Source organism: Syngnathus floridae, chromosome 18 (assembly GCF_059516105.1).
Source record: "Syngnathus floridae isolate MCC-2025c chromosome 18, RoL_Sflo_1.0, whole genome shotgun sequence".
In the NCBI taxonomy this organism is placed as follows: domain Eukaryota; kingdom Metazoa; phylum Chordata; class Actinopteri; order Syngnathiformes; family Syngnathidae; genus Syngnathus; species Syngnathus floridae.
The window spans coordinates 7,716,713-7,734,019 of NC_142430.1; the positions used below are offsets into that span (position 1 = coordinate 7,716,713).

The window sequence follows — 17,307 nt, forward strand, 5'->3', positions numbered from 1 at the left end:
TGTTAAAGAATCACTAAAAAAAAAAAAAAAAAAGAACAACTCGGGGTTGGTTGTGAAAGTGTATATTTTGGTTTTTTTTGGAAAGCTCATTAAAAGTCAGCGAGTAGCTAGTAGGTCGAGATGAAGTACATCTGGCTGACATTTGTGTGACTTTTAAACACTTTGTCTTCAGACTGTCAGTGAATTAATGTGTGTTTTTTTTGGTGGGGGGCGCTTTGACATGTTTTGTTGAGAATGTATTGATTTGAAAAAAAAAGCTATTTTTTTCTGCAATGTATTTTCACAGTTATTGTATACAACTGAGCATCAAAAGTGCTTAAAATAATAACTTCTTCTTTCGGCTGCTCCCAAGATGCTCGACAAAATAGCATCTATTTTGGCTTGATTTTTGTTTTTTTTAATATATATATATATATAAGCAAGGATATGATTTTTGCATCATCACCAAATATTTATTAAACTAGCTCATTAGCCAAGGTGCAAATAAGCCACGTCACCAAGCTACCAAGGCAAAGAGGTTCCGACATTTGCATAGGCAGCCTCCTGCGGGAGTTTAGATTTGAAAAGTAAGCAAAGTGTGTGTGTGTGCGCTCGTGTGTGTGTGTGAGATTTGACCCGCAAGCAATCTCAGGAGGGCCTTGCGCTGGGAGAGTCTAATCAGACTCTGGCGGCCGCTTGTTCCCCGGGATTGCTCCTTGCCGGCCCTCAGGCCTAATTAGGACCCATGTGCACCATCCTCCCAAGTGCTCGTGGTGACGTCTGGTGCTCACCTGTGTGTGAGTGTGTGTAGATGTGCTGGAAATGAGACGCTGGTGTGTAAGGTTTGACAGCGGCAGGTGGGGGGGGGGGCATCAGAGGTCGCGGAGACATACACCTGGAGGTCACAGGACTCAAAAAAAAGTGGAGGTTTCCAAGCAAGAGGTCCATTTAAATGTTAGTACCAAAAAAAAGATTTATTTTAATTAATTTATTTAATTTTTTTTTTTTTATAGAGCCGGAGCCTACTTGTTTATTACGGTGCATTTTTTGTTCTTTATTTAAAGGGAAGTAGAAGACAGGAAGTAAGAAAGCAACAGGAAGTGGGGAAGGAAATACAGGTGACACCTTTGAGGCATGAAAGAAAGGAAAAAGTTTCAAGGTGACCTTATGTGACTCTTGTGTGGATTACTCTTGGGGAAAACTTTGGTTTTACCAATTTTGGATTACTTGGAATCTGCTGGCTGAGCCAAACTTGGAATCTTTCACCCCAGAAAGGTAAGTTGTGCATGTTTTTGTTTTTTCTCAAGCACAGTGAAACCAAAAGTTTCCTCAGTAACTTATACGTGGCAACCATTTTGACACCAGCTGATGAACTTGTTGCAAATGCTGAAATGACACCAAACGTGAGCGTAGAAGAATACTGACCACATTTTGGAGGTTACAATTTAATTTCATGATTGCCAGGTTTCAGAAGAATGATTTTCCATATCTACTCCCACTTAAAATCATGACCCACCATCTCGTAGAACTTGACGTTGAAGGGTCTGTAGAAGTCCCGTAGCTGTTCGATGGCGTCTCGGTCGATCTGGACGTGGGTCCTGCCCTTGGACTTGCCCAAGCAGCGAGGGGAGCCGCTGCTCTCCGGTTTCTTGAGGCACGGGAAGCCTTTGGTGCGGTTGAAGTAGAAGTGCTTGTCCGTGACGATGCGCTTGAGCCCCAGGAAGTCCTGCACCCGAGCCAGTTCGCCCGCCGGGTCGGTGATGAGCCGCTCGCCGCTGACAAAGTGGATCTGAGCTAGAGGGAAGTAGCGCAGCCAGTTCTCCAGGTGGAGGGCGTACAGCCCGATGCGAATGGCGTTCCAAGACACGTCTACCAAGCCCAAAGTCTGGTTCCGGAAGGCCAGTTCCTGGAAGCTCGGCAAGTCAGGTGTTTTGGATAAAGTCTGGGTGTAATCCGAGATGGCTCGGGTGACGGGGTCGCGTACCACCACGATGAGTTTGGTGTCTCGGGACATCGCGGCGATCCTGTGCGGCGTCTCTTTCGTCACAAAGTAGCTCGGCGTTTTCTCCATGGTGAGCTGCCCTTCAAGAGTCCTTGGCATTGAAGCTCTGAAGAAAATCCCAAAAAAGCAAGAGGAGGACTTTTTGTTTACATTCACTTCAATTATTTATTTCAAGCACTTTCTTTTGACGTGCTAAGCGACTCGAGGACACAATGTCCTCTCCGTATGGAAAATGGCAATATCTTGACATTTTAGTGAATTACTTTTAACTCAGAACTTGTTTGCCAGAGACCTCTACTTCTTACGCAAAACTTTTCCCGGCACTGATTAAGACTTCAAATCCTTAGCTTAGAAGCTCCTTCTGGCTATAAACTCAGTTTCTCGCTGCAAATGAAGTGCACTAGCCCATCACTGGAGAATTGTGTCGCACACAGCTCGATGGCGTAGCACGCTTCCAGAGCAATAAATCACCATGAAGGAAAGCAGGTGACGAAGCTCGCTTCCTTACAAGTCGACAAAGTGGAGCACCGTAGTCTCCATGTTTGCGGCTTCTTGATCTCAAATGGGTGAGAAATGTTAGTCGAATCCATTTGGAGAAAAAAAAACAGGCAGGCTAACTTCCCGCTAACAACCCAGGCTAATCACACAAAGCTTGTCTATCTGTCAAGATGTATCACTTCAACATACTTGACCTCTGTGCTCAAGGGTCAAATTTTTTTTACTTTAATACCATAATTGCTCAAGTCGTTTTTAACTTACTGTCACAATATCCCAAAAACAAAAATTCAATGTTTTTGCCCAAATCGCTAAAAGTCCTGAGGGTTGTTAGCATTTGTAAACTTTCAGCTATCTTTAGCTTCACCTTTTTACTTGCGAGGTCGATAAATGTCTGTCCAGCTCCGCAGTTTGACCTTTCCTCATCAGACGCAAACGTATGTTTATGAAGGTCTCCCAAAGCTCTCAAGTCTGAGCTAGCATTTGACCTTTTATGGCAGCTGACAATCACACCGCCAAAGAGCCCAATTATTGTCATCGGCTCGACGGCAAATCATTAACGAGAACGAATGTGCGATATGATTTCAATCTGAAACGTTGTACACCTCCAAAATAACTCGTTATAGATCGTGTGGGTTCGCCTCATAAAATGTCTGACAGGTTTTCGCCAAACCAAGCCGTTTAATGAGGCCACACTTTGTTAAAGGGCCTTCATGTCGCAGTTAGGGATCAATAATCAACACATTCCCCAACTTCTTTGCGGAGGAAAGGGGAAAGTACAAGTTGGCTGACGATGGCTGACAAGTGGTTTAATTAACAGAAATAGTGGCAGGACTTTCAGCTCAGCTTCTCCTTTGAAAAAAAGAAAAAACGACTCAGTCGTTTCCTCACATGTTGGAAAAATCAATCTTACCTTTAATTTGTTGCACTTTTTATCTTGGGAGGGAAACTGACTGTATATTTTCTTACATAAAGTAGCGATTCCAGTGTGATGTGAGAGCTCATTATCGGAAAAGAATCCACAGAATTGGTCCTTAAATATTTATTTAACCTAAATAATTCATTTTTAATCAGCTATCCATACTAATGACAGGTAAAACGATTAAATATTCTTCCACAGGAATATCTATTTGTATATGTGTGAATTTATTTATATATTTATCCGTCCATTTTCTGTACCGCTTAGATATATGCACAGAAATATATCTTTAGATGCTTTTTCCAATATAGTGTCCCTTAAATAAGGCAACAAAACCATTATATACGCCATCTTAAATATTTAGTATAATCAGTATATCATTATATATCTTTTTTTCTGTGACCTTACCTGTACCACTCGAACCCTCTGTCATAATGCCTGTCAAAGAAGTGCGTCTCAGTCCCCGCAGCTCTCACGTCCGGGTGGATCCGTATAAACTCCAGAACTGCCCTTGTTCCTCCTTTTTTCACGCCAACTATGATGGCATTGGGCAACTTTTTATTGCCGAACTTTGGGTGGCCCATAGGCGGGCTGGGCGTGTCGCTCCTGGCGTGAAGCGCAATTGAGGGCGGCCCCTCGGCTGCCTTCACCCTGGATGCCTCCACGGCAGACGGGGGTGGAGACGCGCAGCTTCCATCGGCTGGTAGCCGCCGATTGCAGCTCGGTGCCGGATCCCCCGAGACGGGCGGCATGAGGGGGTCTGCGTGGAATAAGGCGCAGTAAGCCACGTAGGAAAGGAGCAGGGACAACAAGCATACGGATGTTTTTGTAAGCCGGCGATTGAAGACGAGCGCGCATGCCATCTCTCCATGGATACCAACAGTACATTTTTTTTTAATTAACCGTGCCTATTGTCTCCAAAGATTTGAAAATATTGCATTCCAGCTCTTCTGATGCGCATCCAAAAACTTCCCATGTTGGGGTGTGGGAAAAAAGAGTGCCCGGTTCTCGCAGCCATGGTCATGACGCACCGGGAGAGAAGAGGCGCGCGGTCTGACAACTTCGTCTAGCTCCGTGCACACACTCTAGCTATAAAAAAAAAAAAGTCAGTGACGTCGCAGCATCTTTGCATTAAACACGCGCTGGGCTCTCACTCAGACTTGACTCACTCCTCAGCAAGCGCCGAGTAGACACTCCAACAGAATATTTCTTCATCAATTCAGCCCAGTGCAAAAATATCAATCGCAATTAGGACTTGTCCATTCATGACAGCATATCATAGCAATCCCTAGATGCCCCGCCGCCTTGTGGATGTATGCAGCAATTACAACATCACAATCTGTTGAGACACTCCTAAGACTAAAATAATTATCTATTCAAACAACCACATTGCTTGAGAGGAGACAAAAAAGCAAAATACTAATCGCTGCAACGTTAACCTCACCGATGTTATTTCGAGCCATTGCCGAAGTCAGCTAATATTTAGCTCGACTCAGTTTGTGCAAACCGCTGAATAAAACAGCCGAATTCCGTTGACAGACACTAATTCCGTGACAGTGTTTTGCTTTTGGGCAAGGGCACTGGTCAGGTCATCCCTCTTCGTTCTCTGACGAGCGGACTGACAAGCCCCGGAGGGGGGAAACGCCAAGATAAAAACTCCTAGCGCACGGGGAGGAGTCGAGGTGTCACCGCACTTCTCCCGAGGGCGCCTGCGCCCAATCTCGGAGGCCTCTGATTAAAGAATGATTTATAGGGGCCAGTCGGAGGCCCCCCCTCAGCAATCCGTCTCGTGAATGAGATTTTTCCTCACGAGGGCGGGTAAATCAAAGCTCGGAGCGAGTAAGTACACGGCGCTACGATAGGAGTCTGTGATTAAATGTTATAATCACCTCTGCTGAGTGTGCGGCTTGTGTTTTCTGCTTGTTTATTTTTTTTTATCAGGGACAGGGATGCTTTAAATCAGTTTATCCTGAGTTCAGTTCACAGGGCATATGGCTTATTTTCAGCTATCACAGACTGCACAGTCCCAGTGGCGGTTTTATGTGGCAGGGCTGTAAACACTTAGGTAGGCTGCATAGTCTGACTCCTCTGCAGGACTAGTCGGGACAGTCTAATACAATAATATTATGTAAAATATTATAAAATAGAATATTTTAAAAGTAATCTTTATTTTTTTTATTGTTATTATTATTTATTTATTATATTATTGTTAAAACAGTATTTAAACGTGTTTTATTGTAGTTATAATGGTTTAAGCATGTACTTCAGATCTAAACCACGAGGGGGCGACAGAGCAATTCAAAACCTCCGCTAACCCTCAAATTGGAGGGTTTCGGTTCAGTGATTACGTGGATGTGTATTTTTGCCCCGCAGCCTGGCTCTTAAAATAATGATTATATTATATTTATATTATATCATATTATATTATATTTGGTTAAAACTCCATCCTACGATTAAAGTCTCCTCTATTTGTTTTTTAACTTTCTGTTCTTTTCAAAATAATTAGATTTCTTTCCTCTGTGTGTTTTTCCTTTATCTCCCATTTGTCTGGTGGAAAAATTCCCCAAAGCCAATTTTTCTCGCTGCCCACTGTGCCAAGGGCTCAGCTCGTTTGTCAGCACTAAGTGTGGCCTGAGGTGGGGTAGATTGGGGATTTTTAGTGTCACCACTCTGATACAGATGATGCTCGCAGATTGATGAGCGATGGCTTCTTAGCAGAAATCATTCACGCCCACCCCATAAAGCCAACACCCTCCAAGCTCTTTTATCGAGTGCCGCTCTTTTTTATTGAGTGCCGCTCTTGGGCACGTAAATGGACCCAAGGGGACCACCACGTTGCATAAAGTGCATCTATTATCTGTTGGTGCAACCCTCTTGCAGGTGTAGTGATGTTTATCATATAAGAGACAATAGTCATTATTTGTGCTCATCTAAATCACTCAAATTTACTTGTGGTTAGGATATTGATTTTAATTTCTCTTAATGTGATATCTTTTGTGGGACCGGAAGTTAGGAGAAATTAGAATTAGGTGTATTAAGGGGGCCGTGGAAAGATTTGGCCAAAGCTAAAACCGCTACAACAGCACCATCTACCGGTGAGACATGGATAACACCATTTTGTGTGAAAATACTGACGTTAGGAATGAAATGTATTTGCTGGCTGGCCAATTTTGAGATTTGATATTCTGCCTTTATAAAACTAGTGTTTTAAAACGATTGCTGTTTTTTAAATATCAGTCGGTGTACCATATATTTATATCTTCACCTTTTAAATCGGTGTTCTATTACCTGAAACGATTAAATAGACCATTATTATACGCTATGAAATGCATCTAACCCCTGTGGGATTTTTTCCCGAATCATATGCTGATCTCTATAATGTGTATATAATGCCCTCACTGGATTCTGCTGACTCTGGAGATTTGCATCAGGCCTCCAGAATCCTTTTGGGAGACGGACATTCAGTTATCATTGTGGCCGTGACCTTTACTGCGCTCCATTATTAGATATTCACATATTATTTTATAATATTATGATATCTTAAATGTACCTTCTGTCTGCTGCACTTGATCAAATGACTGTAATTTCACCTTGGAATGATACTAAAAGATATTGAGCGGTATAAAATGAGGTTGAATGAGAGTGGTGAAAATGTGGAATGATTTTGAATATTAGAATTTCAGCATTCACACATTAAATAAACAACTCTGTGGCTTGAAAGTGATTGCAACTCTCATGTTTGACCACAGGAGGGCAGTGAAGGATCAAAATGTTTAAAAGGCCGCTCGCAAAGCCCTCAACATTGTCAATACTGAAATGCTGCTATATATTTCGAAATTTCAAAATGAACTGTTGAAATAGACCTCACGTATGCAATTCAATGCAGTTCTTGCAATGATAATAATAAGGATGCGTTTGGTGTATGAAAGTACACACACATACACACACACACACTCAAAGTGAGTTCTCCTCTCCCAGACAGGAAATGATGTCAGCCCTCCGTCTCCAAGGAGATGGAGGCAGTTGCTAAGATACTGTGACACCGAGGTTTTTCCTCACTGTTGTCTCTCATCCTCCCGTATATTGCCACCACAAAATAGATACTTTTTCTCCCCCCACATTGGTGAGGGGATTGGAGTTGACGGACATGCGTACGGGCACCCTCCACCCAGCGTGCCCCCCTCCCCCTTCCATCCCTCTAAAACACGCTTCACAGTGTGAGCCGCACCTCCGCGGTGCTATCAGCATGCCACATATGTCTCAGCGCGCTAGCATGTCTCTGCCAAATCCTCGTCGCCCTCCCTTTCCCGTTCCCCACCCGTGGCTCCCGACACGGCGCTAAGTTGAAGCGCTTTAGTTTGCATCGGAAAAGTGTCGCGCGTTTGTCCTCTGCATGCAGGGATGACAATCCCCTCCTCTGTGCTTTTCATGTATCGATGACACGCAAGCAATACGGTCGTGATGTTTATTTATGGCGAACAAATGCATGGTCCTGTCCTCTTCTCCTCATACAGATGCTCAAGGGTGCCATATATGCAAGATGGGGGGGAGGGAGGGAGGGAGGGGTTATGGGGGGTATCAAATTCAGTGTGCAATGACACAGTGAGGACACGGAGTGGAAAGCAAGGGGGTGGGGGAAGGAGGGGAGGGCCGGGCCGGGGACTTGGCAGGGGCGGCGTGGAGTCATTTTAAATGGCGTGGCGGCCGGGGGGTGGGTGGGATGCTGGAGGGAGGGAGCTTGGAAGGCAAAAAGATGTACAGGGAGGAGAGCCGAGCGCTGAAAGGCGGCCAGGTCGGGACGCGGGCCGGATTGTGCGCTGAGATTTCAGCTGGGGGGTGGGGGGGGGGGTACAAGGGAAAGGAGGAATATCCTCTGCACCGCTGTGTGACTGGAAATTTAATAGAGAGAGAGGGGGGATGGGTAGACGAGAGGAGGAGGAGGGGGGCGAAAAGGCACAGAGACCTCATTGCTGTGCGGCTTTCAGCTAAAAAAAAAAAAAAAAAAAGCCAGCGCTGGTGAACAATGCTCACTACGGCATTCACAGGGAGGGGAAGTGCAAAAGGGAGGAGGGAGCGAGTGGAGGGTGCATATCTTGGGGGTCTTTGCTGAAGCATAACCGGTCTTCTGCGTCCTTTGACCTTTTAGTGCCGGCTGGGACGGAGGGAAGACGGGCTAACTTGGAGCTGACAGTCAGGAGGGCAGTCAAAGCATAAGGACTGATGAGCGGAGACACTAAATGTGTAGGGGCCAATTCAACACACGCACACACATAATGCTTTCTGCACTGTCTGCACAACAGAAATCTTTTTAAGTGATTTGAATCCAAGAGGCTGGATTAAGTGCATATCGACTAGGGGGGAAAAAAGTCTACCCCTAACTAATTGGTTTTTTTTTTGTGAGGAAAATATCTATATAAGTATGTTGCTTTAATTATTAACAATTAAAGAAGTGAAGAAGTAAAAATAAAGTAGCTCACACAATGTTGCTTAGTCATGATATTTAGAGGTGGAGGTCACTACAATTTAACTTCTGCAAAAATCAAGTTATTTCCAAAGCAGTCAATCAGTAGTTACTTTCTAATCGAGTCAATTTGCCCACCGCAACTCGTCCTGATTCTGAGTCATGACTAAAATATGTGTCAGCATCCTGCTTTCTCTTTTACAAGATAACTCATGCGGATGAATTGCTTGAATGGCTCCATGACTGCAGGTGTAGCCATGAGAAGCGCATCTTAGCTGCTCTTAGTGGGATTCAGAGAGGGAGACATGCGGAATGTGCGTAAAGACGCGGGCGCAAAAAAAAAAAAAAAAAAAAAAAACCTTGTGCGCAGCCTGCATGCGCGCCTTCTCCAAGGATGAACGGACGCGCGCATGCAACGTCGTCCTCCTTCAATTCAATGTGATCATTCTAACATCATCGTCTCCCAGTGGCCTTTCAACTGATGCTTTTTTTTTTGTCCCCCCCCCCTCTCTCCCTTTCGAGCCTCCTTCAATTGTTTGTCACGCGTGCCTGTCGGCGTGGATTGGTGTAAGCGGCCGTCATCACCAGCAGCACCTCCGCTGCCGCCGCCGCCGTGCAGACCCCCGCGTTGCGTTGGCGCTGCGGAATAGCCGACAAGACGAACAAGAAGAGGGCAGCTCTCAGCCCGGGAGACAAGCCAATCCATTTTGGAGAAAGGGGGTGAGGGGGGGTGGGGGGGAAGACAGACGAGCGAGCGAGCGCTGATGAGGATGTTGAAGGGAAAACATCGACGTTAGACTCCGCAACGCCGAGGTAAGTGCATGTTTGTGCAGGTGTGTACGTTTAAAGCCAAGGATGAAATGGCCGGCGCGTTGTGCACGCTGACATCCCGACGAGGAAGATTATCAGGTGGCAAATTGTGCAGAAGCTGCAGAGATGCATGACAATTTAGCCAGGATGAATAATTTAGACGCGCAAAAGGAAAAGCGGGGGGGTTAAATCCAAAAATGTATTATGTAAGCACATTTCATTGCCTTTAAAGAAACGGCCGAGGGAGGTGGGGTAGGGTGGGGGGGTTGTGGGTGCAGTTGTCATTAAGCGGGTGCAAGCCATTTTGTAATGCAGCATGTGCAGAATTAGGCCTATTCAGAATTTCAATTGCGTTCTGGAGGAAGGTGCGCCGTATATGGTGAGTGCAGCTGCAAAGATGAATAAGGCCATTCTGTTCGATTGTGGTCCGTATCGAAGGGGAGAGTGCTGTGATCGAATCATTAAAAAAAAAAAATCCTTATCGTTTGATTGTGATGATCGCCATGAAGCTGCATTTCTGCCTCCCCTGATTCCCACGTCCTGAATCAATCTAGTGTTGTCATAGTTACAGTAGATGATGTTGGCCCCGATGCACCTGTGTCGCTTTGTGTTCCATGCACACCATCATCTCATCGGGCCTTTTGATACACCCCCCCCCCTTCACCAAAAACAACTCACACCACTTTTTTTTTTTTTTTTTTCTTCCTCCGGCCTCTTCATAAACCTTAACGACTGTGTTGTGGAAAGGCTTGATACAATCACAATGTGATTGGTTTGTAGCAATTGGTCAGCAGCTTGCAGCTAATTTGTCTTTTCACGACTGAGCGCTCTCTCAGGCCTGATCGAATAATCAATACCGACATTGTTGCAATCTGCTCTCAACACCAAAGAGCAACAAAGATAAAAAAAAAAAAGAAGAGAGCGTGAGAGAAAGCGAGAGAGAGAGAAATACACCTTTGAGAATTTTCTTCAACGGGAGGGAGAAAAATAAATAAAACGCAGGCGTGTCAGCAATGTCATGATTCAACCATCCCCCCCCCCCTCCCTCCGGAAAAAAAACGAGTTGAGTATTCTATTAGCTGAAGAGCATCTCATGAGATATAACTCGTCTCATATGGTGGAGCGATTGAGGGTGGCATGTCAAGGCAACAGGCTTTCAGTGTCAAGGTCTCTCTCTCTCTTTCTCTCTCTCTCTCTCTCTCTCCACACAGTGAAAGGTTTGTTACCTTGTGTGGTCCTCAACATGTGAATAATGTGTTTTTGCTCCCCCAAGGCTGTGGAAAGAAACCACACACCTACCAAAGCCGCTTAAATATCCCTCGTGTGTGGTAGTGCATTGAAGGAAGAAATAATCGACTTTTTTTTTTGGCCTAAAGGAAAAATGCGTTTTCACCATTTTAGCTGCATTGCAAAAAGGCCCTAATAGAATAGAACCACAAATAAATAAATAAAGGCTGGGTTGTTTTTCCGAACCACCTGATTGGGTTAGTTCGAGTGAATTATTTCAACTCGTCACTTTGGGTTGTGTAATCGGAAAATGACTCAACCTGCTGGGTGGAATCGTCAACCTCGTTAACCATTTGACCCAATTTGGGTTCTCTTTGACCCGGAGTGCACTGTATGAATGCTGTCACTGTTTAATTGCGTTAATGGGAAACGAATCTCTGTTTTTTCGACTCAACCTTTTATTAGCTGTTGATTGGGCCGAAGCCTCCATTTTGAATCAAGCTGTCATGTGCCTCCAAAAACAAAACAACGGCACACAGGCGTCGCTCTATTTGTGTATCTGTTGTTGACAACAGTTGGTGTGATTCTATACAATGTGTGCCTGGATGAGGGTGTGTGAGAAAATCTGTGGGATGTGCAGAACATTTGAGGAAAAAAAAAAGTCTATTTTTAGCAAACACACTCCCTCATGAATTTCTTTAATAGCTGCTATAACAGTTTTCGGCTCTGTTTTTTTTTTTTCCCCCTCCTAGACTGATGATGACCTTGTAGATATTATGATCTTCCAATTTGAATTCTTTTTGCTCTCTGGCAAGCTCCTTTTGCAATCTGTATCATTTAAACGCGGACATAAATATAGAAATAAATATTCCATTACATTTAAGTGCAGTGGAGCTTGTTATGTCTTTTGAGTGGCAAGCGTTCATCAAGCGCCGCTAAATATAATAACGTGGAATGGGGCGCTGGACAGTAAAAACACAAGATGGTGAGTGAGCAGGTTGCCACAGCAACCGTGTTTCTAGGAGCCCATGCGTCGTCGCTGCATCGGAGAGGAGACGCAAACCGCCGCCATCGGAGCGAAAACCCGCCGTTTGCTCAAGAGTGAAATTTATCATGTAGATTTGCACAAGGACGGCGACCGTCGAGTCGTCATCTCTCGAAAACATTTGCTCTTATCACTGCCAGGGAAATAACCCGAGCAATTCTAAATTTAGTGGGTCTGCTTGCAGGCATTTCTGGTTGCCCTCAGAAAAAAAATAAAAGAAAAGTGCGCGACAGGCTCTCAAGCAAGGCAGCGCATGCGGTCGATAATAATTCTAATTTAATTTAGGGTGTCATTTGTTAACAGGTTAATAATATTGCGTTTTTTTTCCCCTTAATGATGTCTGCGTGATCTTAAATGATGATTCATCCCATTGCATTTGTTTTGAGGTGTCCATCTCAAGATGACAACGTTAACGTCGAGAAAACGGCAGCTCAGCGTCTAATTGTGCCACAATTGGAAAGACTTCACAAATTGAAGTCTGACCTTGCTTGTCTCCAGCAACAGGACGTTGTAATATTTTCATAATTAAATTCCATCCTGGGCATCCTTGCATGAATGTGTTAGGCTAATATCTCAAAGCTGGCGCACTGTGCATGACTTGACCTCCTTTCTTTCTTTTTCTCCTTTTCTCTCGTCTACCCCATCCCCACCCCAGCCCCTCCTTCCACAGTGAGAAGAAACAAACAACCTCTGCAGAGAAGACTAAATTGCTCCCAAATATAATTTTCTACTAATAATTGTCATGGGAACAAAAAAGGGACATGCTCTCATAAAATGACATGCAAGGAAGATCAAGGTGCTTGGTAGTCATAGAAGCGTGAGCAAAGTAAAATCTATTAAAGATAGAGTCTCTTTAATATAACATTACACCCGTCTTTCTAAATTATTGAGCAGTCGACTTGAAGGAGAAAAACAGCATAAGAGCATAAAATATGGACATAAAAATAAGCACTTAAAGTCCCCCTGTTAGGAGGTAATTTATAACATCATACGGCAGTAGGGGTGGGTCATGACTCAGTTGCCATGCGTGTTGTCATGGTGACCAGACCCTGCACCCCTTCCCCCCTCCTCTGGTTGGTCCACCTTTTGTTGTGGTTCCACAACCATGGACCTCAGCTGACAGAAGCGGCACCCCCCTGCCCGGTCCCCTGTAGCTGCTCCAATCAGGCCAGCCGCGTCATCTGCACCAGGAAGACCCTAGACCAAGTCCCGGACCGTATTTCCGAAAACACCAGATACCTCAATCTCCAGGAGAACACAATTCAGGTGAGCGTCACGTTACGTCGGGAGTTGTTGCGTTTTTGAGACGGGGTGCTACAAACATGTGGCCGTGTTTCTGTTTCCAGGTGATCAAGTCTGACACCTTCAAACATCTGCGGCATCTGGAAATCCTCCAGCTCTCCAAGAATCACATCCGGCAGATCGAGGTGGGAGCGTTCAATGGGCTGCCGAACCTCAACACGCTGGAGCTGTTCGACAACCGTCTCACCGTGGTACCGTCGCAGGCCTTTGAGTACCTCAGCAAGCTAAGGGAACTATGGCTACGGAACAACCCCATCGAGACGCTGGCGGCCTTCGCCTTTCACCGCGTTCCCTCTTTACGCCGTCTCGATCTCGGGGAACTCAGGAAACTGAATTTCATCTCCGAGGCCGCCTTTGAAGGTCTGGTCAACTTGCGTTTCTTGAATCTCGGCATGTGCGGCTTGAAGGACATCCCCAACCTCACCCCGCTCGTACGACTGGAGGAGCTGGAGTTGTCGGGCAACCAGTTGGGGATCGTCCGGCCGGGATCCTTCCAGGGTCTGGTGTCTCTACGAAAGCTGTGGCTCATGCACTCCAAGGTGTCGGTGATTGAGCGCAACACTTTTGATGATCTGAAAAACTTGGAGGAGCTCAACCTGTCCCACAATTCGCTTCATTCGCTGCCTCATGACCTCTTCACGCCTTTGCATCAGTTGGAGAGGGTCCACCTCAATCACAACCCGTGGTCGTGCACCTGTGAGATTCTGTGGCTCAGCTGGTGGCTCAAAGAAACGGTTCCCAGCAACACCACGTGTTGCGCCCGATGTCACGCGCCGCCGGGCCTGAAGGGCAAGTACATCGGCGAACTGGATCAGAGCCATTTCATCTGTTACGCCCCGGTCATCGTGGAACCGCCCACCGACCTCAACGTCACCGAGGGCATGGCCGCCGAGCTCAAGTGCCGCACGGGAACCTCCATGACCTCCGTCAACTGGCTCACGCCCAACGGCACCCTAATGACCCACGGATCGTACCGCGTCAGGATCTCGGTGCTCCACGACGGAACGCTCAACTTCACCAACGTGACCGTGCAGGACACCGGGCAGTACACTTGCATGGTGACCAACTCGGCGGGGAACACCACCGCCACCGCCGTGCTCAACGTCTCCGCGTCGGATCCCAGCAACAGCTACAGCTACTTCACCACCGTCACTGTGGAGACAGTCGAGACGGTGGGAGGCGGGGACGATAAGAACTCGGCCAGGCAGTACATCAACGAGACCTTCATAGACTTCCCGAACCCTACTGTTGAACGAGGGGTCTTAGACGGCATCACTATAACCCCTTCTCTCTCTTCGCTTTCCTCGCTGTCCCCACGGGCAAACAGAGCCACGGAGAACGCCGTGACCGTGTCCATAATTGACGTAACTAACATTCCCGGCCTGGACGACGTCATGAAAACCACCAAGATTATCATCGGTTGCTTTGTGGCCATTACGTTTATGGCGGCCGTCATGTTGGTGGTCTTCTATAAGCTCCGCAAGCAACACCAGCTGCACAAGCACCACGGCCCGGCCAGAGCCATCGAAATCGTCAACGTGGAAGACGAAATCGGAGCCGGCGCCGGAAGCGGTATCTCGGGCGGGTCCACCATGAACGCCGGCGGCGGAGAGGGAACCCTGAGGATACATCATCCCGAAATCGTCAACCTACCCAACATCGGCCGTTCGGATACGTTGAACCACTACTACAAGACCCATCATTTCAACAACAACGTGATGGGTCTTAGTATCGGGCCCGACGGAATGGGATCGGGAGGAATGCACAAGAACCAGCAAGGCCAGGAAATCCCCATCTCCTGTACGCCCGTCCCCATCTCCACAGCCAATCTGCTCATGTCCTCGGGAAACGGCACCAACACCAACCCGAGTTCAATGTCGCCGCCTCTGCCCATGTCTCTCCCCATGCCCACCATGGGCCTACACGGATCGATTAAAGGTTTCATGGGCCAGAACCAGAATCCTCAAATGGAGCCGCTTCTCTTCAAGGGGAACTCAAAGGAAAATGTCCAGGAGACTCAGATTTAAACGCGCCGGTGGGACAGAGAGGGGATTCATGTTGGGTTTATGCTCGGAATGATGAGACACTAGAGTGCTTTGACTTTACGCCGGGAGACGGGATAGACGGGACGCCGCGGCGGCGGCGACACACAAACACAAAGACTCGTCCGTGACGGTGCGCCCAGCCACAGTGGGCCACTTGTGTCTGTCGTAACGCTCACGGCCAAGGAGATCAAGGAATGGACATTGCTACGATGTAAATCTGTGCCAAAGCAAATGTTTTTTTTTTTTTGCATTTTCTCCAAACTGTCTTGTCAAAGGGAAAAAAAACGGAAAAAAAAAACAAGTCTTTGGAAGTAATCGGGCCCTAAATCATTGTTGGCCCGGAGAGATGGAAGACATGCACACTAGTACTTACCACGCTGAAGATGGCAGAGATTGCGGAGATATGAAATCCGAGAGACATTTTTCTTCTCAAAAAGAAGCCACATTTGCTCTGAAGTGACTCAATAGACTCCCCCCCCGCCCCCTCCCTGAGGTGACAATAACGTAGGCATACGTAGATGGACAAAAAGGTACAGTGCAGTACAACCTACTGTGAAAACTCCACAAATTATATAAATATATTTTCATTTAAATATGTATCATTGCAAACTCGGACGCAGAGATATTTTGGGGGTGGATGTATATTCGGGTAGAGTTTGTTTCTATGTGACTAACGAGCGGGGTCGGAGATTGGGGAGGTTGGTTATGATACATGTTTTCAGTTTGGCTACTTCTCAGAGAACATAAGGGCTCAATTGCAACACTCATTGTGAATCTTTGAATTGGCTTCAAGTCTATTTAGGTTGTAGTACAGTAAACGGCGATCTCTGTTTGACCAACTTCTGTCTGTTGCTTCAGTAGTACTCATTACGATTTTTTGTGTTCCGAGGGTGTATTATGTATTTTGTAACAGCCGGCTACTTGGTATTTGAATCGTATCAATTCTTACAATGCCATCATGTTCCAACTAATGTTTCACAAACAGGATGCGGTATTCCCATGCAAAAACATGTGCGGCTAAAATAAAAGTGTTGACTTCTATGTGTTATTTCAAGCAGATCCGTAGCCAGGAATTTGATATGACCTCCTCGCTCATGGTGACTATAATCATGCCATAAACGCCGTCGTTAATGACGTTTCGACATCTCTCCGCAGCAGCAGCAATCCGGACGGGATCCAACATCCCACCGAGGATGAGTAGAATGAATGGAAATGTACAGTATATCAATAATAACAATGTCTGGTTGTATGACAATTGTAAGAACTGCATTTTTACAGTGTAACTTTCATATGTTCGATGCCATTTGCGCTTCTCGCGTTTCAACTATGTATTTCTTTATTTTTGTTAGTTTGATATAATGTGTACAGTTGTCTAGCCATGTATCATTATGTGTGAAATAAATGAATCATATATTGGATTGTGACGGCTCAATATGGCAACCGAGATAGCAAAACGTGAGGAGTTCTGGGCTGAACCAGGGGTGGACGTATGGGTTGTGGTTCCGCCATTAGTCACCGTGCTAATGAAAGGTGTCATCTGAGCTATTAACATGTTCAGACAGGCGATTAGTCACTCTCCTATATACGTACAGCAGATGCTACAAAAGGAGTGTTTTCATGAAAACTGGAGGAAGGTGGCATTTATTTTTGGAGCCCTTGTATGACATTTGTTTCGGTGAGGTGTTAATTTAGATTTTTTTTGGGGTATAATGTTTGTTGCAATTGAGCACAGGCTGGATGTGTGATTATTAATTCATATTACGTTTGTGGAATATGAATTCACCGCTCTGAGTTTGATGAAAATGGATGGACTTTTCTGATTAATTCATATTCCACAAACGCAATATTAATCTGAATACCGTGTCTGAATTAGTGGGGGCACAGAACGTATTGGAAAGAACATTTTTGACTTGACTTTCTCTTTAATGGATTAAAATTTGATCAAATTCGCTTCAGTGCTCATATATCTGGTTCACTACTTTGTCCCTTTAAAGTGAAAATAAAAAACTTGTAAATTTCACA

General features: G+C 45.7%; 2 protein-coding genes across 4 annotated transcripts; one reads left to right on the forward strand and one right to left on the reverse strand.

The window, feature by feature from the left end:
• Nucleotides 1-1,079: 1,079 nt before the first annotated feature.
• Nucleotides 1,080-16,701, forward strand: lrrc4bb (leucine rich repeat containing 4Bb). 2 transcript variants are annotated; one of them, XM_088360724.1, is made up of 5 exons: nucleotides 1,080-1,254; nucleotides 8,542-8,636; nucleotides 9,379-9,669; nucleotides 12,594-13,204; nucleotides 13,285-16,701. In XM_088360724.1, the coding sequence occupies exons 4-5, from the start codon at nucleotides 12,962-12,964 to the stop codon at nucleotides 15,265-15,267; spliced, it is 2,226 nt and encodes a 741-aa protein (XP_088216850.1). In that variant the 5' UTR covers nucleotides 1,080-1,254; nucleotides 8,542-8,636; nucleotides 9,379-9,669; nucleotides 12,594-12,961; the 3' UTR covers nucleotides 15,268-16,701. The 2 variants fall into 2 exon arrangements, with proteins under 2 accessions (XP_088216850.1, XP_088216849.1); XM_088360723.1 differs by lacking the exon at nucleotides 8,542-8,636.
• LOC148382766 (heparan sulfate glucosamine 3-O-sulfotransferase 2-like) lies at nucleotides 1,227-4,633 on the reverse strand. 2 transcript variants are annotated; one of them, XM_088360726.1, is made up of 3 exons: nucleotides 3,804-4,633; nucleotides 1,964-2,087; nucleotides 1,227-1,885 (listed from the first exon to the last, which is right to left on the reverse strand). In XM_088360726.1, the coding sequence occupies exons 1-3, from the start codon at nucleotides 4,256-4,258 to the stop codon at nucleotides 1,469-1,471; spliced, it is 996 nt and encodes a 331-aa protein (XP_088216852.1). In that variant the 5' UTR covers nucleotides 4,259-4,633; the 3' UTR covers nucleotides 1,227-1,468. The 2 variants fall into 2 exon arrangements, with proteins under 2 accessions (XP_088216852.1, XP_088216851.1); XM_088360725.1 differs by having other exon boundaries at nucleotides 1,229-2,087; nucleotides 3,804-4,628.
• Nucleotides 16,702-17,307: the final 606 nt, after the last annotated feature.